Source organism: Lithobates pipiens, unplaced genomic scaffold (genome assembly GCF_037356315.1).
Source record: "Lithobates pipiens isolate NorthernLeopardFrog02 unplaced genomic scaffold, aLitPip1_a1.2 Scaffold_30, whole genome shotgun sequence".
Classification (NCBI taxonomy): domain Eukaryota; kingdom Metazoa; phylum Chordata; class Amphibia; order Anura; family Ranidae; genus Lithobates; species Lithobates pipiens.
Window position 1 is genome coordinate 5,235,659 of NW_027507791.1, and position 25,136 is coordinate 5,260,794.

At 43.6% G+C, this 25,136-nt stretch overlaps 1 protein-coding gene across 2 annotated transcripts in view; it reads left to right on the forward strand.

Moving 5' to 3' along the window:
* AK7 (adenylate kinase 7) overlaps nucleotides 1–18,152 on the forward strand; it is a 91,555-nt gene extending 73,403 nt beyond the window's left edge. Inside the window, exons 16-19 of one of the 2 annotated variants that reach the window (XM_077463549.1) lie at nucleotides 3,893–4,113; nucleotides 7,896–8,054; nucleotides 12,342–12,414; nucleotides 18,012–18,152. In XM_077463549.1, the coding sequence (XP_077319675.1) occupies nucleotides 3,893–4,113; nucleotides 7,896–8,054; nucleotides 12,342–12,380 (419 nt within the window). In that variant the 3' untranslated portion in view covers nucleotides 12,381–12,414; nucleotides 18,012–18,152. Of the gene's footprint in view, nucleotides 1–3,892; nucleotides 4,114–7,895; nucleotides 8,055–12,341; nucleotides 13,228–18,011 lie in introns of those variants that run through there. The other variant, XM_077463548.1, reaches the window with a different exon arrangement.
* The last annotated feature ends 6,984 nt before the right edge of the window (nucleotides 18,153–25,136 follow it).

A 25,136-nucleotide genomic window follows, 5' to 3' on the forward strand; every position in this document is an offset into this window, starting at 1 on the left:
TTTTCCTCAGTTTAGGCAGATATGTATTCTTCTACATATTTTTGGTAAAAAAATTAGCAATAAGCATAAATTGGTTTGCGCAAAAGTTCTAGTGTCTACAAAATAGGGGATAGTTTTATGGCATTTTTATTTTAAATTTCTTTTTTTTTTTTTTTGTAATGGCGGCGATCTGCGATTTTTATTGGAACTGCGACATTATGGTGGACACATCGGACACTTTTGACACTATTTTGGGACCATTGGCATTTATACAGCAATCAGTACTATAAAAATGCAGTGATTTTGACACTTTTTTGGGACCATTAATACAGCGATACTGTAAAAATGTCACTGGCAGTGAAGGAGTTAACACTAGGGGGCGATCAAGGGGTTAATTGTGTTCCCTAGCGTGTCTTCTAACTGAAGGGAGAGGGGACTGTCTAGGGGAGATGACAGACAGTCTGTATGAACAGACGATCTGTCACTTCTCCCCTCAGAGAACCGGGATCTCTGTGTTTACACACAGAGATCCCGGTTCTCACTGTGTTACAAGCGATCGTGGGAGCCCGGCGGTCTAGATGACTCGCATCGGCTCCAGGGGCGAGCAGCCCCTAGTGGCCACCTTTGGAACTGACGTAACATAATGGCAATTCACCTTCCTGTGCCATTTTGCCGCAGTACAACTGCGGCGGCTGGTCGGCAGGCGGTTAAAGCCTTATGTTTTAAAAAAAAAAAAAAAAAATGTTATAATTACCTGCTCTGTGCGGTGGTTTTGCACAGAGCAGCCCCAATCCTCCTCTTCTGGGGTCCCACGCTGGCGCTCCTGGCTCCTCCTTCCTCCTGCCCCCACAGTAAGCAGCTTGCTTTGGGGGCAACCAAGCAGGCATGCTCCCAACCTGCGGCTTTATGTGTCCATTCACACGTGGAGCCACGGCTTGGCCCCACCCATCTGTCTCCTGGTTGGCTCCTTGGCTGTGATTGACAGCAGTGGGAGCCAATGGCTAATGCTGCTGCCAAAAGCCAATCAAGAGTGCGAGTCCCCAGAGAGGCAAGGCTCTTGTGGACATTGCTGGATTGAGAGGGGGCTCAGGTAATCACTTGGGGGTGCTGCTGCACACAGAAAGTTTTTTACTTTCATGCATAGAATGCATGAAGGTAAAAAAAAAACATGTGCCTTACAACCACTTTAAAACTTACATGGAAATAGTAGTAATCACAGCCATAGCACAACATTTCCACTCTGTTTGACTCTTGACCGCCACTACTACTTAACCACATCTTTAAATAAACTACAGACTTGCATTCAGTCTTGAACAGTTGTATAGGCTCCTCTCCTGTACTGAAATTGCTTACTCTTTTACTGCACACTGTGAGCTTCTCACACTATACATTAGAAGCTGCAGTAGATAGAGCCTACTTAATTTCCTGGCTGGAGGACATCCAGCACCATTTAGCACTTTCAACCTCAGCCTGACTATCTCTGGCCCGCCCCTTTCATCTGTTGGAATTCATTTCTTTTATTCACATATGGGCATTGCCTACGGACAGTCTAAATGCAAATACAGTGCAATACAAGCTATTATTTTTTTGTGAATGTTGTCTTGCAAAATGAGCAGGATTCAAGCATCTGCGGAAACACTTGGAAATACAAATGTCCGAGCCTTTCCGAAGGTTTCAGGAGTGCATCCGAGCGGTCTCTGAGTATTTCCGAGTCTCTCTGGTGCTCCCCCCACACCTCTGGACACATGCGGTATTGCATGCAATAGAAGTCAATGTGGAACAAATTATGTTAGTTTCTATTGACTTCTATGGGGAAACTCGCTTTGATATGCAAGTGTTTTGGATTACAAGCATTCTCCTGGAATGGATTATGCTCGTAATCCAAGCCACTACTCCAGACAGACATTCACCCATAAAGGCATTTTGATATTTGCATAACTTCTTCCAAGAGCCAGCACATTGCTTACATCAGGGCTTTTCAGAGGCTATGTATAGCACCCTACTGGTCCCTTCCAGCAGCCATCATCTTACTGTATTGTATAGGGAAGACCCATCCTGATATCACTGAGTCTAAAATAATGTATGTAATGAAATCGGAATGGTTTTATTTAAACGTTTCATTAACATATATATAAGAGGAAAAGGAGGAACCAGGAAATGCAAAATACATGAAACTTCAGATTTCATATATTAGGTAAATATACTGTAGAAAAAACTGAGGAGAACTTGTAATGCTTATAAAAAAAGAGCTGCCCTCACCTGTTTCTGTCCTACCAGCTTCTGCTGCTCTTTTATTTTATTCCCCTTCCCCAGTGTGTACCTCCAGATTTCATAAGGGCATTTCAGAAGCCACAATTTCTCCATCCCTGAAGACCCTCTGACTGCTTTAACTACTTAAGGACCGCCTCACGCCGATGTACGTCGGCAGAATGGCACGGCTGGGCACAAGCACGTACCTGTACGTTGCTTTTTAAGTGACCAGCCGTGGGTCGGGAGCGCGCCGCCGCCGGTGCGATGCCAACGGCACGCTCCCGACCCAGTCCTGAGCTCCGTGACCATGGTCGTGGGACCAGCGGACCCGATTGCCGCAGGTGTCCCACGATCGGGTCACAGAGCTGAAGAACGAGGAGAGGTCTGTGTAAACAAACCTCTCCCCGTGCTTCTCTGTGTGGCTGTCACGATCGTTTGTTCCCTGTTATAGGGAAGGACGATCCGTGGCGTCACAGCCCAGGCCATGCCCCCTTACAATAAAAAAAACACATCACGTCATACATAACCCCTACACTGCCCCCTAGTGGTTACCTCCTTCACTGCCAGTGTCATTTACACAGGAATCAATGCATTTAAATAGCACTGATTGCTGTATAAATGACTATGGTCCCAAAAATGTGTCCAAAATGTCTGATGTGTCCGCCATAACGTCACAGTCACAATAAAAATCGCTGATCGCCGCCATTACTAGTAGAAAAAAAATAATAATAAAAATGCTATAAAACTATCCCCTATTTTGTAAACGCTATAACTTTTGCGCAAACCAATCAATAATCGCTAATTGCGTTTTTTTTTACCAAAAATATGTAGAAGAAAACGTATCGGCCTAAACTGAGGAAAAAAAAATTTTTTATATATTTTTTGGGGATATTTATTATAGCAAAAAGTAAAAACATTGATTTTTTTTCAAAATTGTCACTCTATTTTTGTTTATAGTGCAAAAAATAAAAACCGCAGAGGCGATCAAATACCACCAAAAGAAAGCTCTATTTGTGGAAAAAAAAGAACACCAATTTTTTTTGGGAGCCACGTCACACGACCGCACAATTGTCAGTTAAAGCGACGCAGTGCCAAATCGCAAAGAGGGGCTTGGTCCTTTGGCTGCAAATTGGGCTTAAGTGGTTAAACACTCAACCTGGACTTCAGGAGGTGTCACCTAATGTGTGTCCAGGCTGATGCATTCATCCTCCATAGAGCCAGTTTTATCTGGATGAGAAAGAATCACCCTCTGTGCATACTGAATCTTACCTAGGACAAAGTTGTCGGAAAATCCGATCGTTCGGAACGTGATGACGTTCGTTCATTACGACGAGACTACGTTGTGGCAAGTAGCCAATAGCTTTGGTCTTGTAATTTGATCTGAGCATGTGTGGCACTTTGTCCGATCGGAATTCTCTACAAACGATCGGAAAAAGTCCAATCAGATCATGTTGTCGGAAAATTGTATATCCAGCTCTCAAACTTTGTTGGTTGGATATTCCGACGGAAAAAGTCCGATGGAGCCCACACACGGTCGGATTATCCGACAACACGGTCCGATCGGATCGTTTCCTTCGGAATTTCCGACCGTGTGTACAGGGGCTAACAAAAAGCCTGCAGAGTTTTGCATATTTTTGTTTATCATTTTCTTTGAATCCCATAGACGTCTCAAAAGATGATGATCCAACGTACAGAGACATCTTAAAGCAAATCACTAAAGCCGTAGGGGAGCCTAGGAACTATGGACTAACCATGGCAGAACAAGCAGAGCTGGAACTTCAGGAAGCAGAGGAAAGTATTTCTCAAGAATTAAAAAGAAAGGCTGAACTGGAGCGGAGGGAAGCTGAAGAGGAAGCGGAGAGGATGGCTCGCTGGGAGGAATGGGTAGGTTGAAGAAAGTTGTATTTCTTTAAGTGAAGTAAGCATTGGATATATTTGTGGTTTTAAATTTGACTTCCATAAATTCAGCTACTAAAAAGTGAAGGCACACTAGGAGTTAAGTCACAGGAACTGCATAATATCTCCAAAACTTATTTTTATTATTTACTTTTGCAGGTTTATTGTTCTGCTGCAGTAACATTTTGGGATCTGAGAGGAGAGAAGCACACAGAACAACTATGCCCGCTCTGCCCCTCTGCTGCCCATTCACAGAAGCCTTTGTATATTGTGAATGTGTTCACATAATACAAAGGCTTCTGTGATTGGGCAGGAGGAACGGAGCTGCAGCTGCACCAACTCTCATGTTTAAGCCCTTGTACACACGGTCGGACATTCCGACAACCAAATCCGTTGGATTTTGTCCGACGGATTTTGTTCGAAACTGTTGCATACACACAGTCGGACAAAGTTGTCAGAAAATCCAATCGTACTTAAACCGGGAGTCCGCGTTTTTTTTTTTTTTTTTAAAGCCAGCAGCTACAAATACTGCAGCTGCTGACTTTTAAAATAGTGACACTTACCTGTCCAGCGCCCCCGCGATGTCGGCACCCGAAGCCGATCTCTCGATCGTCTCTCAGGTGCTGCCGCCGCCATCTTGGGTATGGGAATCAGGAAGTGGAGCCTTTTGGCTTCATTTCCCGGTTCCCTACTGCGCATGCGCGAGTCGCGCTGCGCAATAAGGATGGACCCGCTGCCTCTGGGATCTGTGTGTTTCCCAGCAGGCAGCGGGGGACTTTCGGAAAGGGGCGTAATCTACGCCCCTTTCCGCAGAGAGCTATCCCGGAAGTGGGTGCAGATACCTGTACTGTACAGGTACCTGCACCCCCCTCCCCCCTGAAAGGTGCCAATTGTGGCGCCGGAGGGGGGGAGGATTTCAATGAGCGGAAGGTCCACTTTAGGGTGGACCTCCGCTTTAACGTGATGACGTTATTTAGTTAGGACGGGACTACGTTCAGGCTAGTAACCAATAACTTTGGTCTAGGAATTTGATCTGAGCATGCGTGGCACTTTGTCCGATCGGAATTCTCTACACATGATCGGACAAAGTCCGATCGGATCATGTTGTCGGAAAATTTTATAGCCCAGCTGGAAAACTTGGTCCCTTGGATACTCCGCCCACACACTGTCGGATTATCCGACAACACGGTCCTATCGGACATTTCCATCGGAATGTCTGTCCGTGTGTACAAGGGCTTAGATGCAGAGCTCAGAAGGATAGGTATCAGGCTACTGGAAATACAGCTATAGCTGTCTTCTGGGAGTAATATAAAGCTGTTAGATATAAATAGTAACGATAAGCCCAGGAGGTGTTATACACCTCGCTGGACTTAACTCATAGTGCACCTAATTTTTTTACAAAGCAGTTGAATTTCTGGAATTCATCTTTAGGTGTTAAATAACATGTAAGTGTTCATGTTCTTATGCAAGTCGTAACAGTCATTAATTATGTTTTTGCCCTTTTTTTGTTGTTTGTCATGTGTAAATGTACCAATTCCAGTATTTATTACCTTTCAGAGATCACAGTGCCTTCTTCTGTTTTTTTCCCTCCGGAATGATAGCACCATCTTTATTCATCTATCACTATTCATCTATTCCTAGACTGGGATGCTGACCCAGGAATGATACAATCATGTACAGTGCAATTCTTGGATGTGTTCACAAATGTCTGACACAAAACAAAATAAATGAATATGAGGACTTTGTGGTGCCAGCCAAAAACGCCAAAGAAGAAAGGAAAGACACAAATGTCTAAACACATAATCTTATTACAATATATAATTAAAAAGACATAACATTTTATTGTGCAAAAAAGTGAACATCACAATAACTTCCCTGGTAGCGCACTAGTCCTATCTGGCCCAAACAATCTTAAATACAAATATCATAAAACTAAAAACATAGTAATATGAAATTTCAAGGGCCAGTGGAACGGGGAGGGATGCAGCAGTCTCGATGTGTTTTGCAACTGGTTTGCTTCATCAGGAGACCCTAATGTGCCAGAGAGTGAACCAAATTTATGATCAGCACTGATCACACATGTTATATTGGTGTCTCCATATGTGCGTGTAGCACTGACCCCCGAAGGAGTGGCTGGTTTTGCTGGGCTTACTGTTATCTTCTCCACCTCGTGTGCGTCTAGGGTTTCCCGAGGTTGATGGCCCAATAAACTGCAGAGACTGACACTTGAATCCCTTTAGGAATTTTTATTTGCAAAAACTTGAACAGATCACAGTCTTTGAGTAGGGAATAGAGGGTATGGGTAGTAAAGCTCAGGTACTCTTGGAACTGCTGACACTTAAAATGTCTCTCTCATGGTGATCCAGGGAATAGTCATTCGCAACTGGATATTTCAACTATTGGATAAATCCCTTTTTGTGAATCTAGCAACCGACAGGTGATTTAAGCATAGCAAAGTCTCTGCCACAGACTTGGTTGTAGAACTTTAGAATAGAACAGAAAGTTTCTCACAAGAACTTGGTTGTAACTGAAGGATGAAATTAGGAACTCTCTTATGTTACCAGTATCTTACAGCCGGTCCAGCGATACCGCAAGAATGCGGAATTACTTGGTGTCCTTTCAGCTTAGCTTCCAGGCTCTTACCGAGCAGCCAGCCTCGTGCGTGGCCCTCTTCTGAAGAGTCCTCCCCTGGTTGCGTTCTCAGTTGCTGGGCCTGTCCAAACCCGAGACGGCGCCGGACTACCTTGGAACCCTCCTTCCAGTTACTGTGCCTTGGGCTAGCCAGCCCCGAGACTTGGAAATGGATGGATCCGCACCCCAGGCTATGAGGGCCTCTGGGGGCTGGTCAGAAGGACCAGGACCAGGAAGTCAGAACATACTTCTGGACCGGGAACCAAGAACCACTTGACCTCAGCGCCTTAAGTACCCTCTCCCGGAGTACACAGCGAGACAACGCACCCACTGATTGGCTCTGAAAGAGAGATTGGTACCCAATGCGTCCAACCAGACTGCGTTTCAATGCCTGTCATAGGTGACACCAACACCCATGACCAGGCAGAACATAGTACAGTCCAGCCAAACTGATGCTGAAACCATCATTTACTGAAATTAACCCTAAAACCCAACTATGGGCTTAAGAAAAACTAAATTTACAAAAACATAGCACGTGCTCTTCAGGAGCCCCGCTACATGCGTATGTAATATTTTCATAGTTGATGGGCTATGTGGTTTATATATACATTTCTTTTGTTTTGTGGCAGGTTAATATTAGGATGTGGTGTCATCTATAGCAAGCTGCGCCTTTTATCCCTTACTTTTGCTTAAATGTCTGACACAGTCAAGCCTACATTGCAGTATGTCTTTTTGAGCCTGATTTACTAAAGTGTGAGGTGAAATCAGTTAAAGAAATTAAAAGAGAGCTGTTCATTTCAAATGGCCAATCATATGAAAAATCTTTATCTCTTTCAAATTCCTCTACACATGACTGCATGCTGCAATGTATGCTCAATGGTCAATAGAATAGCAGCGGGGACTGGAGTAGGTGGCCCAGAGATAGTCATGAGGAATCTCATCACTTTTTGCTCATTAGAATGCTCTGGAGTGTGAGGATTCTTGGGCGCACTGGAATATCAGATGCCTGCAGTCTTCTCAAAGGACCTGGGGCCACTTTTCCTGCAAAGTGAGCCCCCATATATATGTCAATGTAAGCTAAGTATGTAACAGAAAGGTATGAGCACATCTGATGATTGCATGTTCCTGTTATATTACAGAACAGTCGCCTTGAAGAGGTGAAGCGCCAAGAACGGGAGCTACTGGAAGCTCAATCTGTCCCTTTAAGAAATTATTTAATGAAGAACGTTATGCCAACTCTAATACAGGGGCTGAACGAGTGTATTAAAGTCCGCCCAGGTGACCCAATAGATTATCTGGTAAGAGTCTCTGCCATTTATTTCTAAAGGTGAAGGTTAATAGCAGATCTGGACTATTCAGACCTAATTGGTTGTTTGGGAAGTGAAAACACTCCTTTGCTGATTCTTATGTGCTAGGGAGTATTTTTGGCGTGATAGGAAATGTCATCATATCATCTGTTCTTTGCCACATGTTGCTAGAGAATTACTTAGAGCCCCCAAACATTATATATATATATATATATATATATATATATATATATATATATATATATATATATATATATATATAAAATGTTTTAGCAGAGACCCTAGAGAATAAAATGGCAAATAATAAACATCCCTTGTGACAGTAAGCGGTGGTGACAGGTACTCTTTATGGAGGGATCGGGGGTCTAAAAGACCCCAAATCCCTCCTTTGCACTTCAAAGTATTCTGATCACCAAAAACTGCAATTTTGAATACTTTAAATTTTTTTAATTGCTGCCATTTGTAAAGAGAGAAAAAAGTGCAGCGCTAACTGAATATAAATAATAAATTGATCACCCAAACTATGCATAAAAAATAACATGTAGTGACATAAATTGCTGGCCGGGATCTCATGTACATTTAAAAGGATAAAGCAATAACAACTTCACCCAACACACCCTCCACACTCAACTGCCGGGGGTCTGCTGCTGCTGCTGCTATGGGCTTTGGTAGCAAGCGATGAAGGTGGAAAAAATAATCCAGCATTTGGGTTTAGAAATCAAGTCAGCCGGACTTTTGCCAGCCTCCCGGGCTCCAGTTGACGCACATTGATGATCATAGAGAAGTTTGTGACAGTCAGAAGTTCTGTAGGATGTCAACATTGTTTGGCACAGTGAGCCATTTGGTGTGATGCCTCGATTACAGCCGGCTTCTCTGGTGAGATTGATCCTTTCATAATCTGATCCCATTATCTGAGAACAATCCCTGGAAAGGTCTGATCTGCATCTAATAATCCGAGACCTCTGGAATTATATTACTACGCCTGTTTGACCCACCAAGTATATGCTTGTGTGTGTCATCGTGTTCCGGTAAGCGTTTTGTGCTGTCGGTGGTGGATTACGTTTGTCACTTGCTGGGTTGGACACTCATGGAATCGCTATTTGTTTGATAGTCACTTATCATTTTTGAACTTCACAAATACTTTCTGGACACTTTATAAATCTATTGTTTATTATTTTTGGACTTCTTTTACCACGTGTTTACACATAGGAGAATTGATCAAAGCCATTTCCGGCTTCCTTCCAGTCCCCCCCCCATTCCGGTGGAAGTGTCGGCTTGTGGCTCGGGTCCCTTGGTGGGACGGGAGACCCGGGAAGAGCGGCGGAGGGCAGTGGGAGGGGGAGAAGTCCCCTCCCTCTCCGTCAGGATAACAGCCGAGCAGCTTTTAGCTGCATCGGTTGTTATCCCTAAAGAATCGACCGCCCGCTCTAAAAAAAAAAAGGGTACCCTGGTATAACTTCTTAAAGCCGAGACCGCATATGTGCATACACACGACGCTAAGGGGTTAAGCATGCCTGTGCCATAACTGTCACTTTTTGAGAAGCTGGCAGTACTTTCCTTTGTGTGCCATCCTCCCATAGGGTTAGTTTAGTCACTATTATAGGTTTACTTTGAAGCTCAGCTCTGAGAAAGCAGGGCATTAGGATAACCTACTCTGTAAATATTGCCTAATCTTCTACCCATTACCTGCAACTGGATTAAAGCATCAATTGTGGAGGACTATAAACATACGAGCTGCTATGTCTGAGCAAGTGTACTGAGGAACACTGTAGACAACAGTGAAAAGTTTCCCATAGCAATATTTTGAAAGTTTTAATTATTTCTGTACAAATACAGTGAAAGCGTATAGACACAGTAAGCTGTTCCTTAACCACTTTCAGACCGGACCAATTTGCTGGTCAAAGACCAGACCACTTTTTGCGATTCGGCACTGCGTCGCTTTAACTGACAATTGCGTGGTCGTGCGACGTGGCTCCCAAACAAAATTGACGTCCTTTTTTTCCCACAAATAGAGCTTTCTTTTGGTGGTATTTGATCACCCCTGCGGTTTTTATTTTTTGCGCTATAAACAAAAATAGAGCGACAATTTTGAAAAAAACGCATTATTTTTTACTTTTTGTTATAATAAATATCCCCCAAAAATATATAAAAAAACATTTTTTTCCCTCAGTTTAGGCCGATACGTATTCTTCTACATATTTTTGGTAAAAAAAAATCGCGATAAGCGATTATTGATTGGTTTGCGCAAAAGTTATAGCGTTTACAAAATAGGGATAGTTTTATAGCATTTTTATTAATAATTTTTTTTTTTTTTACTAGTAATGGCGGCGATCAGCGATTTTTATTGTGACCGCGACATTGTGGGGGACCCATCGGACATTTTTGACACATTTTTGGGACCATTGTCATTTATACAGTAATCACTGCTATATAAATGCAGTAATTCCTGTGTAAATGACACTGGCAGTGAAGGGGTTAACCAGTGGGTGGCAGTGTAGGGGTTAAGTGTTCCTAGGGGTGTGTTACTAACTGTGGGGGGGTTGGGCTTTCATTTAGTGAACACTGATCTCTGCTCCAATCACATGGAGCAGAGATCAGCGTCACTAGTTGCTAGGCAGAATGGAGAAATGTTGTTTACAACGGCACTTCTCCATTCGGCCGCTCCGTGAGACGATCGCGGGGATGCCTGCGGCGATCGAGTCCGCGGGTCCCGGGACCGGACTCATGGGGGTCCCGATGGCAGGGCGGCAAATTTAAAGGGACGTACATGTACGCCCATTTGCCTGCCCGTGCCATTCTGTCGACGTACATCGTCGTGCGCTGGTCGGCAAGTGGTTAAAGTGATACTAAAATAAAAAAAATTTTTTTTTTTAAATAACAATCATACTTACCTCCACTGTGCAGCTCGTTTTGTACAGAGTGTCCCCGAACCTGGTCTTCTGGGGTTTCCTGGTGGCTCTCTCAGCTCCTCCTCGCACTCTCCCGAGGGGTTACCATGCGGGCATGCTCCAGAGTCCAGCATTGGGCATTTATAGACGCCAAATGCGGGACTCAGCCCTGCCCCTCGGAAGCAACATTGACAGCAGTGGGAGCCAATGGCTGCACTGCTATAAATCTATGCAATCAATAGCCGAGAACCCCAGGCAGAGATATGGTGCGCCCCCGTGGGACAAGTTCGAGGGTTCAGGTAAGTAAAATGGGGGTGCTGGAGGCCAGTCACTGACAGGTGTTTTTTCACCTTAATGCAAAGGATGTATTACAGTGAAAAACCACTTACCTTTACAGACCCTTAAAAAAAGACAGGCAGAGGGCATGGGATTGGTCACCAGTGTTTCCTGTGGTCTTCTTGCAGCTGATCTTTCCCCATAACTGACTTGCCATGCCCAGTTTTATACTGTCTTTGTGTGCTTCATCTTGGTAGAGGCAGGGCTTTGCTTCCTCATATCAGAGATTCCAGCAAGGAGAACAATGAGCAACGCAATAGTGATATCACCTATTCTCACTCCAAATCTCCTGAGGCTAGCAGTCAGAGGCAGCAGTGCCGTGGATCTCATACAACAGATATACAGCTATTAGAATACAAAACTGGAGTGCCTAGGCTAGAAAGTGCCCTCTTATTTTTCAGGAGGATTTAGAGACAAAAGGTACATTTTTCATGGTATTGCTTAGACACAATTAAAAGAGAAGTATGGCTTTTGAAAAAAAAAACATTTATACTCACCTAGGTGGATGCAGCATCAATCCGATGCTGCATCTGTCCCCACTGGCTCTGTACTGAAAACTGAGCGGTCAGCAGTGCTCCCCTCCGCTCTGAACAGAGAGAGTTGACTGTCAGGGGAGCGCTGGGCTGTGGGCAGGCTCATGGAAAGGCTGAGCCAGATGCCAGTCCAGGTTTCAGGGTGGATCTTCACTTTAAAGCTGGAATGTTTCCCGAGCCTGGACTGACTGAGTGATATCAGCTGACAGCAGGGGTTTAGCCTGCTGCCGGCTGAAAATGGGTCACAGGAGTTCAGAAGGAACTACAGTACACTCCTGTGATCCCCAGGAGGAGTATAGTCAAAAAACCTTTCACTATACTTCGACTTTAAAATTTAAACTTGTTCCCTATAACATAGCAAATCTTCACTTTTTAAGTTAATTTCCCCTTTAACTTTGTAGTTTCTCAAAAATGTGGGGTGATGCTTTCATTCATAAATATAAATGCTATTTGTTACTGTCCTGATCCTTTGCTTCCATGAATTAGCTTAATTTTCACTTTGTCTTTTAATTTTCCAACAGGCGGAGTATCTGTTCAAGAATAATCCTGAAATAGAATGACGACTCTTTTCGATGCGCGTCAGGACCCTTCGGGGTAAGACCGCACTATATTAAGATTCCACTCAACTCAACTCAAGTTGTAAAGGTTTTCACTGTGCCTTCCTTCATGTTTGTGATAAATTGTACACATATAGGAATTGAGTATGGAATTGTTAAATCCTCTGTTAGATTTTTACTGCCAGGGGTGGACTGACCATTGGGCCACTCAGGCACTGCCCGAGGGCCCTCGTGCCACTAGGGGGCCCATCAGGGTTGCCAGCCTCAGTAAAACCAGGGATAGTATGTAAAAATCTTTTTTTTTTTTTCCTGAGATTATAGCTGCCCCACCTCTCCAGTACCTTCTCAGCCAGTAGAAACATGTCTGTGTATACTATATGACTGTATACTGTGTGTGTATTTGTGTATACTGTGTGGCCCCATAATGTCTGATTGCCTGGGGGCCCCATAATCTCCCCATGAGTTGTCAGTCCACCCCTGCTTACTGCTGTCCACGTCTCCTGCTGGGGAGATTAACCCTCCCTCTATGTTCAGGTGGTCTGTGTCAACATACAGAAGGTGATGGGAAATCCAAAATGTTACAGTTGTCACTGGGACAGGAGGTGACAGAAAATCCTCCAATAGGTACATGTATTGCAGTGACAACCATCTAAGAGGGGATTTCCCCTCAATTTGGAGATATTTTCTCTCACTTCCTGTTGTGTGCCCTGTACACAGACAATATAAAAAAAAAAAAAAGATTTGACCCTTCCCTACTCTATTCAAAATGACAAAAGTTTTAGCTATAGATATATATGAGTGTAAAAAATGGTAATCTATTCAATAAATAAAATACGTTTTATAAAGTCTATTTCTATGAGTTGATGTCAGTTGGGATTAGAAATCAAATACTGCCCACATGTTGTACAGCTGTTAAGTTCCCCTTCATCTTATTGTACAGTGCCTTGCAAAAGTATTCACCCCCCATGGCATTTTTCATGTTTTTTTGAGTCACAACTTCGAATTAACATAGATCGTTTAAGGATTTGCATCATTTAATTACAGAACATGCCCACAACTTTTTTTTTATTGTGAAGCAAACAACATATAGGACAAAATAACAGAAAAAGTCAATGTGCATAACTATTCACCCCCTAAAGTCAATACTTTGAGCCACCTTTTGCGGCTATCACAGCTCCAAGTCCTTTTGATGTCTTTATGAGCTTGCCACATCTTACCACTGGGATTTTTGCCCATTTCTCCTTGCAAAATTGTTCTAGCTCCTTTAAGTTGGATGGTTTGCGCTTGTAAACAGCAATCTTTAAGTCTGACCACAGATTTTCTATTGGATTGAGGTCTGGGCTTTGACTAGGCCATTCCAACACATTTACATGTTTCCCCTTAAACCATTCAAGTGTTGCTTTAGCAGTGTGTTTGGTGTCCTGCTGGAAGGTGAACATCCCTCCTAGCCTCAAATCACACACAGAGTGGTACAGGTTTTGCTCAAGAATATCCCGGTATTTAGCACCATCCATCTTTCCCTCAACTCTGACCAGTTTCTCAGTCCTGACTGCTGATGTTCTTTGGGTGATGTGATGTTGGGTTTGTGCCAGACATAGCATTTTCTTTGATGGCCAAAAAGTTCAATTTTAGTCTCATCAGACCAGAGCACCTTCCTCCATACATTTTGGGAGTCTCCCACATGCCTTTTCGCAAACTCAAAACATGCTATTTTATTTTTTGCTGAAAGTACCGTATTTATCTGCGTATAACATGCACTTTTTTCCCCTTAAAATCAGGGGGAAATCGGGTGCGTGTTATACGCCGATCCTCCACCGTTTTGAGCCTCTGGGCGGCTTTCAGCCACTTTCGGCTCTTCTCTGCGGCTCTCAGCCGTTTTCGGCAGCTTTCTGCCGCCTTTGACCATTCTGGGCGGCCAAAAGCCGCTGAGAGCGGGCAAAAGCTGATGAGAACTGCTGAAGGGGGCCAAAAGCTGCTGAGAACGGCCGAAGGAGGTCGAGAACTACAGAGCACCGCCGAGATACACAGGACATCCGGCTCTGTATCTCGGCGGCACCATTTTTAAAAGAAAAGCTGCAAATAAAACTGACGAGGCTGCAATAGACACTGACAAGGGTACAACGATGGACAAGGCTGCATGACAAAGCTGCATTTGACACTGACAAGGGTGCAAGGATGGACAAGGCTGCAGATGGACACTGATAAGGCTGCATTGATGGGCATTTAAATGTAATTTTTTTTTCTTCCTTAAACTTCCCTGCTAAAAGTTTTTTTCCTTAAAATTCCCTTCTAAACTTGGGGTGCGTGTTATACGACAGCGCGGGTTATACGCCAATAAATACGATAATGGCTTTCTTCTGCCCACTCTGCCATAAAGCCCAACTATATGGAGTGTATGGCTTATTGTTGTCCTATGTACAGATACTCGAGTCTCTGCTGTGGAACTCTGGAGCTCCTCCAGGGTTACCTTAGGTCCCTGTGCTGCTTCTCTGATTAATGCTCTCCTTGGCCAGTGCGTGAGTTTTGGTGTGTGGCCGTCTCTCGGCAGGTTTGCTGTTGTGCCATGTTCTTTCCATTTGGTTATGATAGATTTGATGGTGCTCTAAGGGGTCATAAAAGATTTGGATATTTTTTTATAACCTAACCCTGACTTGTACTTCTCAACAACATTGTCCCTTACTTGTTTGGAGAGTTCCTTGGTCTTCATGGCAGTGATTGGTTAGTGGTGCCTCTTGCTTAGGTGTTGCAGCCTCTGGGGCCTTTCAAGAAGGTGTGTATATGTAATGACAGATCATGTGACACTTAGATTGCACACAAGTGGACATCATTTCACTAATTATGTGACTTCTGAAGGTAATTGGTTGCACCAGAGCTTTTTATGGGCTTCATAACAAAGGGGTGAATGCATACTCACATGCTCACATACTCACATACCAATTATCAGTTATTTATTTCTGTTTTATGTATATATTTTTTTCTAATTTTACTTCACCAACTTAGCCTATTGTGTTCTGATCCATCACATATTATATCAGATAAAAAAACATTGAACTAAAGGCTGTAATGTAACAAAATAGTTAAAAAGCCATACTTTTGCAAGGCACTGTAAGTATGTGGAACACTTCATATGAGACCTCCTGGGAATGTTACACATGAGAGTTAACAGGATGAGAAGTCCCACATGTCGCAAAAGAAATGAGAGGTAAGATAGATTGGATGTCACCAATCAAGCCGCGCTTACCAGAGGACATTGCGACTCCCTAATAGGAGCAGTTACATAAGTTTTATTTACAATAGCCAAGCCAATGATCCAAATCGCCTAGATCTCCTTCTCTGTCGCTGGATGAATGGGCAGCATGGAGGTAGATAATGGCAAAACAGGGAGCACAGCCCTCTGTACATAACTCCCCCAGAAGGATGAAAAACGAATCACCAGGCATGTAACAAAAGGGTAGCTAACATAGCGTGATACTGTTTAAAACAAACGGTAGGGGGTGTAGGGTTAGAAGTTGTTAGGTTGTGGTGTAGGGATGGGGGGGCTAACTTGATGTGTAGGGCAAAAGAGTAGCTTTAGGTGCAGAGTTAGAGGTTAGCCTAAGGTGCAAGGTTAGGGGTTTGACTGTGGTGAAGGGTTAGGGGGTCAGTTGCCATGTAGAATTAGAGATTGTTAGGCTGTGGTGTAGGGTAGGAGTTTTTCTTGAGGACTAAGCAAAGGGTGACTTGAGGTGTAGGGTTAGTTGTTAGTTTGTGGCATAAGGTTAGGAGTAAGTATGAGGTGAAGAGTTGGAGGTTAGCCTAAGGTACAAGGTTAAGGGTTTGGTTTTGGTGTAGAGTTAAGGGTCCAGTTGTCATGTAGGGCTAGATTGTGGTGTAGGGTTAGAAGTTGTTAGGTTGTGGTGTAGGGGTGGGGGGTTAACTTGATGTGTAGGGCAAAAGAGTAGCTTTAGGTGCAGAGTTAGAGGTTATCCTAAGGTGCAAGGTTAGGGGTTTGACTGTGGTGAAGGTTTAGGGGGTCAGTTGCCATGTAGAATTAGAGATTGTTGGGCTGTGGTGTAGGGTAGGAGTTTTTCTTGAGGACTAGGTAAAGGGTGAGTTGAGGTGCAGGGTTAGTTTGTGGTGTAATGTTAGTAGTTAGGTAGTTGTATATAAATATTTTAAGTGCAGCACTGCTTATTTCTTTCCCTTCCTTATTAGTGATATATACATAAATATTATGATATATTAATCAAGACATCATGATTCCTGCTCAATATAAAAAACGATTTAATATATACAAGTGTCACACTCCTGTCCCAATGTGTGAGAAAAGTGCAATGTGCAACAGTCCTTAATTCATCTCTTCCATGTCAGAGTCCAAATCCCCAACCAATCCACTCCAACCTACACCTTGTGTACACCTTATAGAGGTCAATAATTGCTGTTTCACCTTCAGGGGTTAATAGGGCTCTGACACTTTTTCTTTACATATATTGTATCTAATTAACTCACAAAGTTTTTTATTCACAAAATCTGAGGTGTGGGAATCACATATTAGTGCTGGCAGGCTGCTACAACAGAAAGGAAGAAAAAGCACCGCAGGACATAATTAAAACATTTTTGACAATTTGTTGTGAAGGGTTAGAAAGACAATGGAAGGGATGGGGGGGAACATACACAACACTTTTTCAGGGTGTCGGGAACTAGGTGTGCTCATTAGGAGCGCTTTCAATGCAACTATGTATATTAAAGCAGAACTCTATTAAATATAGAAAGACTCCCCCTTCCCGAAGCACCCCTCGAAAAAAAAAAAAAAATTGTATAAATGGCTTGGGCTCAAAGGAAGTAGCTCAGTTGATGCTGGATACTGGTTAACCTGAAAGATTGAGGACATCTAGTGACAGAAATGAGTTATTGTGTGTGATGGTTCCACATTGAAGATAGGTATTCCAGCAAAAACTGCTTATGTTACCCTTAAGCCTCGTACACACGATCCGATTGTTGGCCAACAAAACTGTGGACTTTTGTCCAAAGGGCGTTGGCCCAAACGTGTCTTGCATACACACTGTACACAATTGTTGGCCAACAATCACGAACGTAGTGACGTACTACATGGTTTTTCAGCTCTTTAGGGCCACCCTTTGGGCTCCTTCTGCTAATTTCATATTATGCCGCGTACACACGATCGGAATTCTCATTGGAAAAAGCTCTGATGGTTTTCCTGACAGAATTCCAACGGAATTCGGCTCAAGCTGTCTTGCCTACACACGGCCACATCAAACTCCAATCGTTTATAACGCGGTGACGTACAACACGTACGACGGGGCTAGAAAAAGGAAGTTCAATAGCCAGTAGCCAATAGCTTTTGTCTCGTAGTTGAATCTGAGCATGCGTGATTTTTGGCATGTCGGAATTGCATACACACGATCGGAATTACCGATAGAAAGTTTTCCGTCGGGAAAATTGAGAACATGCTATCAATTTTTGGCTGGTGGAAATTCGGACAGCTAAATTTCCGATGGAGCATACACACGGTCGCATTTTCTGATGAAAAGCTCTAATCTGTCTTTTTCTGGCCAGAATTCTGATCGCGTGTACGCGGCATTAGTAGAAGTTTGATGAGTGTTGATTCGCGCTTTTCATTTTTCTGACTTTAAGCTCGTTTCAGAACGACCGTTTGTCAACCAGCCATTTTGCGAAATCGGAGGAGATAACGTGTTATTTATTATTGGCCTTGGAGTTATTGCTTTGACATAATTTTTTGGGTTGAATAATGATTTGATTTGGTATATTTTTGGATGCATAGAATGCACTTTTTAGTTCTATTGGCAGATAGCACGCCTAATTTTATTTATTTTCTTTTTTTAATGCACAATAAAAAAATTGTGTAGAATAATACTTGGCTATGTGTTTTACTTCAAATGGCAGTTTGGGAGTAAGCAGTTACAATAAAAAAAATACAATGTAATATTGACAAGGGAAACCAACATAGTTGTATCTTTGATCTTAAAAACTACGGGATAATGTTTTTTGCGGTAACTTGCCCAAATAAAAAAAACAAAAAAAAAAAAACATAATATTATTCTTGATATCACTAGATAGAAGCCTTTGAAAATTAGTTTGCAATAACTCCATCAGTATCACCAGCAAAGCAGCTTCATTATCATCCCATTAAAGAAGAAGAGAATGTGCGCTGCATTTCGAGATTTTATAATTTGTCACGTCACAGATGTCAATTCTCCATTACGAGCGCTAGTTTACAAGACCGACCACTTCTGGCTCGTCCTTGCTTCTGAGCATGTGTGTTTGGACTTTGGACTCAATTCGGCAACAATTGTCCGATGGCGCATACACACGGTCGGATTTTCCGCCAACAGCCTGACATTTCCCGTTGGAAAATCCGATCGTGTGTATGAGGCTTAACTGTGCTTTTTTTTGTTTTAGCCTTTTAAGTAAAACAGCTTCTCAGTTTCAATAATTTCTTTGGTTTTCTATCAGACTGGTGTTCTTGTTTAAGACTGGTGAAGCCATACTGCATTTGTTATTGGTGTATGATACGATTCTAATAATAACTGAACTATTTCTGCACAGAAAAGAAAACTGTCAACATAGAAGAAAATACAACTGGCTTTGCTTCTTATCCAGAAATAAGCACTTTATTCTGCCAGTTATCAAGCAGCTCCAAAGACTCAATCAATCCACTGATCACTAGAGACAGTCATCTCATATGCTTTCTGTTTTCATTTGTAAAGACACTTTCACCAAGACAGTTCAGGATTTTATGGCTTCTATCACCCATTTAAAATCATCTTAATTGCTTTTGAGAGGCTGAACTCCTTTGAAAACATGAGTAATACTACTTGTTCAGCAAAAGATGGCACCAGCTGAGCTGACTGTGTTATTAAAGGGGTGTTGCCACCAAAAAATAAAAAATAATTGGAAAAAAAAATGTTTTTACTCACCTCTAAATACCTGTTGCTAGGGGGTCCCTCGTAATCTGCCTCCTTCAGTGCCCGGGCTCGTGACATCACTTCCCCTCGGCGCCGCACAGTCACCTGGGACCTGTCACGTGTCCCAGGTGACTGTGCGGCGTATCACGCCGCGCGGCGCAGCACGTGCATGCGCAGTGGGTGCCCGGCTGTGAAGCCACAGCCGGGTGCCAACAGTAAGAATGCCGGCGCCACGAGCCCCCGCATTGCTGGACCCTGTGACAGGTAAGTGTTTGATTATTAAAAGTCAGCGGCTGCAGTATTTGTAGCTGCTGACTTTAATTTTTTTTTTTTTTAGGGGGCACCCCACTTTAAGAGATTATTTGGAGCATTGCCTTAGCTGGAAGGTGCCTACTTAGTAGGTAGATCAGTAGTATGAACTGTATATACAGTAGTGTAGTAGCTGTTCTTTATTTCTAGGGACACCTTACCCCCTTCCTGACCAGAGCACTTTTTGCAGTTCGGCACTGCGTAGCTTTAACTGACAATTGCACGGTTGTGCCACGTAGCACCCAAACAAAATTAATGTCCTTTTTTCGCTATAATAAATATCCCACAAAAATATATAAAAAAAGTTCACATAGGGCAGTGTGATCTGCCTGCGAGAGACTTACGATGTTCCCGCACAGGAATCGCGATGTTCTCCGCATTGCATATGTGTGAAGAAAACTCTTCCTCCTGAAAAGGGCCGTCTTTATTAAAAAAATCAAATGTCATAAAACATCAACTATTGTATGCTTTCTAGATTTTACTATTTTTATTTACAGTTTTTTTTCTTATATTATAGTGACTCTCTTGCCAGAAAAAAAAAAAAATCACAAAAAAGGCACCTCGCAAGGAAGAAGAATATTTATCAGTCCGGCTAGTGGTGATTCTTGTTACATTTGCCAAAGAATCTTTAGCATCCAACACATTGTTGAATGCCACCTTGCCCTCTGTATGCTGCGGATCCTGCCATCTGCTGTGTCATTACCGTGCCCTTGCAGAGCTGTAGCGACTACTGTCCATCAGTTTGAACAAAAATATGCAGCAGGGACATAACTTCAGGGGTCGCAATTGCGACCAGGCCTCATGCTCCATGGGGCCCGCGTGGTCCTTCTGTAGAAGAGGGGTAGCAGGGCGGCATGTAGAGAAACCAATCCCCTCAATTTTCCCCCTGCAGCTGTTGGAAAGCCTGCATCTCCTCCCCCCCCCCCCCCCGCAGGCATCTCTACATGCTGCCCCCGCCATCCCTCCTATCAACTCCACCAGCACATATTTGTAATCCACAATGATTCAGGTAACTCATCACAGTTCAACATTATTACCTGGAGTGAGGTAGCTAGTGGTCAGGTACCACTTGCGTTCACGGTGGTGATATATAGTTGAACATCCTTTTGATTAGGCCTGTGAATGATCACACAGTCCGAATAAATGCTACAGCCATAATCCCAGGTCTGAGAAATATGGACAAACCTCTCAGCATGCCGTGGTGACAACCTTTTCAATTAAGCCTGTTGTGGGATTTTTAGAAAACTTTAGATAGCTTTGTAAACCAACTGTACCCCTTTTCCTTGAATCTTCTCTTCTAGATGAGTGGGTATGTATGGATACAGGTAGCCATATTCTTCAGCAACCTTACTAATAACCACTCATTGCAACTTGGACAGCCCAGGCAGGGTTTTTGGGTCCCCACATCCTGGGAGGACCTGTGCATCCAGTGCACGCAGAACCCTATGCCCAGTGACAGTGTCAGGTCTACTCATTAGGTTGGTTGACAAAAATTGTTTTGATTTTGATTTGACTACTTTAGATTCTGAAAGCCAATGTGCCCACCGCTCCTCTTCAAAAGAGCGAGTCAGGTATAGACAGGTTATAGTACTGGTGGACAGTTTAATCTTTACATTTGAGGCCTGGGCAGAGAGGACTTCATCCTCCCCCGTATCACAAGGCTGCTCCTCATCACTGTCAGTCCACCTATCAGGCCATGACAATGTGTCTGAAAACAGCCCGGTCAGAATTAGAGATGGTGGAGCACTCTTCGGTTGGGAGTAAACTGCGCTTAAAGCTATCTGTTGGCAGTTCAACGTTGTCTCCCTTCCTGGCCACTGGCTTCACAGTCCCCACTGGTACACTACTTTCTCCCATTTCAGGCTTATCATGCTACGGTGTCTTCTCCTGTCTTCAAAGAACTCAGGCGGGCCCGAAAGCAACACTAGGAGATAACTGGAGAATGTGGCCCTGGAGCAGCCGTAGGGATGAGAGGAGCAACTTCTCTGACAAGCCGGGTGATGGCAGGACTCTCAAGGCTCTTCTCAGCTGGAATGGCCACATTCTTGTCCCAAACTGCTCAGAGGTTGGGCTGGCGAGACTACTTCAAGTAGGGATTTCCCACAGCGTCCACAGAGGATCCAAGGCCGCAGATTCATGACCAGGCTGGAACATTTTCCACAGATCAGCCCGATAGCTTCATAGCCTTGTACAGCGAAAGGCTACCTTTAGATGTGTATCTCACTTCAGTATCCATCAGAAGGCCCTTCGATAGGCTCAGACCAAGGACAACACCCAGAACACACACCTTCCAATCCACCATGGAGGCTCCAAACTGTGCCATATTCTCCATACGGCAACCGTATCGCAATCCTAGAGGGAGCAATGGCAGCACATGTGGCAACACTTCCTTCTCCTCCTCTGCGGAATGGTATCTCTTCCCCCTGCCAACGGATCGGTTCACATGTTCTCTGAGAACTTCAGCACCTGTCTCCTTCCTCGTGCAGCGCACCAAAACTTTAATGGAGTCTGCCTTAACCTCTGCAGCACTGGTGCAGTGAAAAAACAACCAGGCCGACACTCTCCTATGAGTAATAAAACACATTGGTTCTTCCCCACATATTTCACATGGATAATAACACAGGCTATGAGGAATAAAGATGTTACCTGCCACCTTCCCGCGGAGCCAGACGAAATCCCAGTGTAGTTGCAATCTTGCAGAGATAATGCCTTTGCCCCACGTTGGGCGCCAAATGTACCAGCATCCCCGACCTCCAAAGGCCTAATGGTGACCACCAGAGTCAGGGAGAGCGAATATTCATCTTCACAGTGTGGGTTACTAGGCATAGTGGGTGTGGTGTAGATAGAGTAAGTTGGGCGCCAGACACTGAAGATGCAAAAAGAGATTTATTGTCTCTTAACAGAACTGAGGATAGAGGGTTAGGGCCTGAAAACCCTTAGGCAGATGCAAAAAATGTTTGGCAGACTCAGAGACAAAAATGGGAATAGAAGAACAGCTATATAGTTTCAAGGGCCTTTAAGCTGAATTGCAGCAATCTGTAGATGGCTGTCTCCTATAGCAACTGAACTTGTAACTTCAATGCAGATCACAAGTCACAGTATCCCGTTGTAGTTCCTCTCACAGAGCTCCCAGTCTCTAACTAGACTCTTTAGATCCCAGCCACCACTGGATCCCTTGATCCCCTCCACAACAAATTTGCGGTGGCTTCCATAGGTTTACCCGCACTGTCCCGCTGGGTCCCTGACTTGGCTCTTCAGCTAATCTGCTGAAAGCATCAACCACACTGTTCTGCTGGGTACCTAGCTTGGTTCTGCTGAAGCTTTCCCAACTTCTTCACCGTCCCCGGGTAGGGAAAAAGGCTGCCCTGGTACTTTTTCAGTCTTCACAGAACCTGGCCTCTGATAACAGGAGAGATTGTCCCTTGCTGGCGACTGTGTCCCCTTTATCTCTGACTCTGGTTCTCGCTTGCCTCTGGCAACAGGAGTGGTCGTCTCTGACAGCAACTGCTTTTCTTCACCTGTGGAAATTACTGGGTTTTCCAGCTGGCAGAACCCCTGCAACTTGGTTGGGCTCCAAGCCTGAAGCCCCAACCCTGCCCTGCTTGCTTCCAACCTGGATAGGCCTCAGACCGCCTAGCAGCCAGGTACTCCCAGGTAGGCTTCAGGCTTCTAGCCTAGCAGCCAGGAGCATTTGAATACATGCCCACCCAGACAGCTGCCCAGGTGGCACCAACCCTGATCACCTACCTCCTCCCGAATAAATAGGCTCTCCTAGCAGGCCAATGGCAAAGAAACCCCTGCCAATTGGCTGAGACAACCCATCCACACCTAGTCTGGATTTACTATGCCCTTGTCCATCAAATGCCACAGGTAACAATGCCACCTAGTGACAAAAGGGAGAGGTGCATCAAACCCGGATTTAGGAAAAGGTCAGCGGATCTCCCTAACAATCAGAAAGGCTGGTTACCACCTAGCAAACTAAATTTAGGGTGCTACATGAATATTTAAGAAAGTAAAAGTGAGGTCTTGGCTTTCTTAGGAGAATATCTTTGTGCGCACAATGACTGGCCAACCATTATTATGCAACTAAATGAAAAACTAAAATAATAAACAAACAACTTAAAATTAAACATTTTAAAAAACAAAATCAGTGACCAATATAGATACCCTTTTCAGTAAAGTCATAAGCTTTCCATTCATGGAGTCTGTCAGTTTCTTGATCCGTTGACGATAAACTTTTTGTGCAGACACTGTACGGTTTTCCTGCACTGTAAATCTCCCATTTAAGATGGGGCCACAAGTTCTCAATAGGGTTTAGGTCAGGTGAGGGAGGCTACCATGTCATTATTCTTTCATCTATAAGGCTTTTACTGGCTACCAAATGTGGTGGAGTACTTCAATGCATGTGATGGATCATTGTCCTTCATACATATCATGGTCTTCTTGAAAGATGCAGACTTTTTCCTTTACCACTGCTTGAAGAAAGTGTCTTCTAAAAACTGGCAGTAAATTTGGGAGTTGATTTTGAGTCCATCTTCAATAATACCAGCCAATACTAGTATCCCAGCTCCACCTTGCTGGCGTCTGTGTCGAAAGTTGAGCTCTGTGCCAGTTACTAATCCAGCCATGTGCCCATCCATCTGGTCTGCCAATAGTCACTTACATCTTAACATAGAAAAATATGCCTTCAGATAGTTTTTGGCCCAGTCTTGACTTTGCAACTTGTGTCTTGTTCAGTGGTGGCTGGGTTTCAGAATTCCTTGCCTTGGCCGTGTCTCTGAGCACTGAACACCTTGTACTTCTGGGCACTCCAGGTAGGTTGCCGTTCTGGAATATGACAGCACTGGAGGATAATGGGTTCCTGGTAGCTTCACGTTTGATTATTTTCAAATTTTTGGCAGTTAATTTGTGTGTTTTTTTCTCAACATGTTTCTTGCGACCCTGTTGACTATCTGCAACAAAACGGTTGATGGTTCTGCAATCACACCCCAATATCTTCAAGAGTTCTGCATCCCTCTGATCCCACTTACAATTTTTGACCTTTCAGAATCTGTTAACCACTTTCAGACCGGACCATTTTGCTGGTAAATGACCAGAGGTCTTTTTACAATTTGGCACTGCGCTGCTTTAACTGGTAATTGCGCGGTCATGCAATGTTGTACCCAAACAAAATTTGCGTCCTTTTCTTCCCACAAATAGAGCTTTCTTTTGATGGTATTTGATTGCCTCTGCAATTTTTATTTTTTGCGATATAAATGGAAAAAGACCGCAAATTTTGAAAAAAAATGATATTTTCTACTTTTTGTTATTAGAAAAATCCAATAAATTCAATTTTAGTCATACATTTAGGCCAAAATGTATTCAGCCACATGTCTTTGGTAAAAAAAAAGTCAATAACTGTATATTTATTGGTTTGCGCAAAAGTGGTCACATCTACAAACTAAGGTACGTTTTCTGGAATTTACGCAGCTTTTAGTTTACGACTGCCTATCTCAGTTCTTGAGGTGCTAAAATGGCAGGGCAG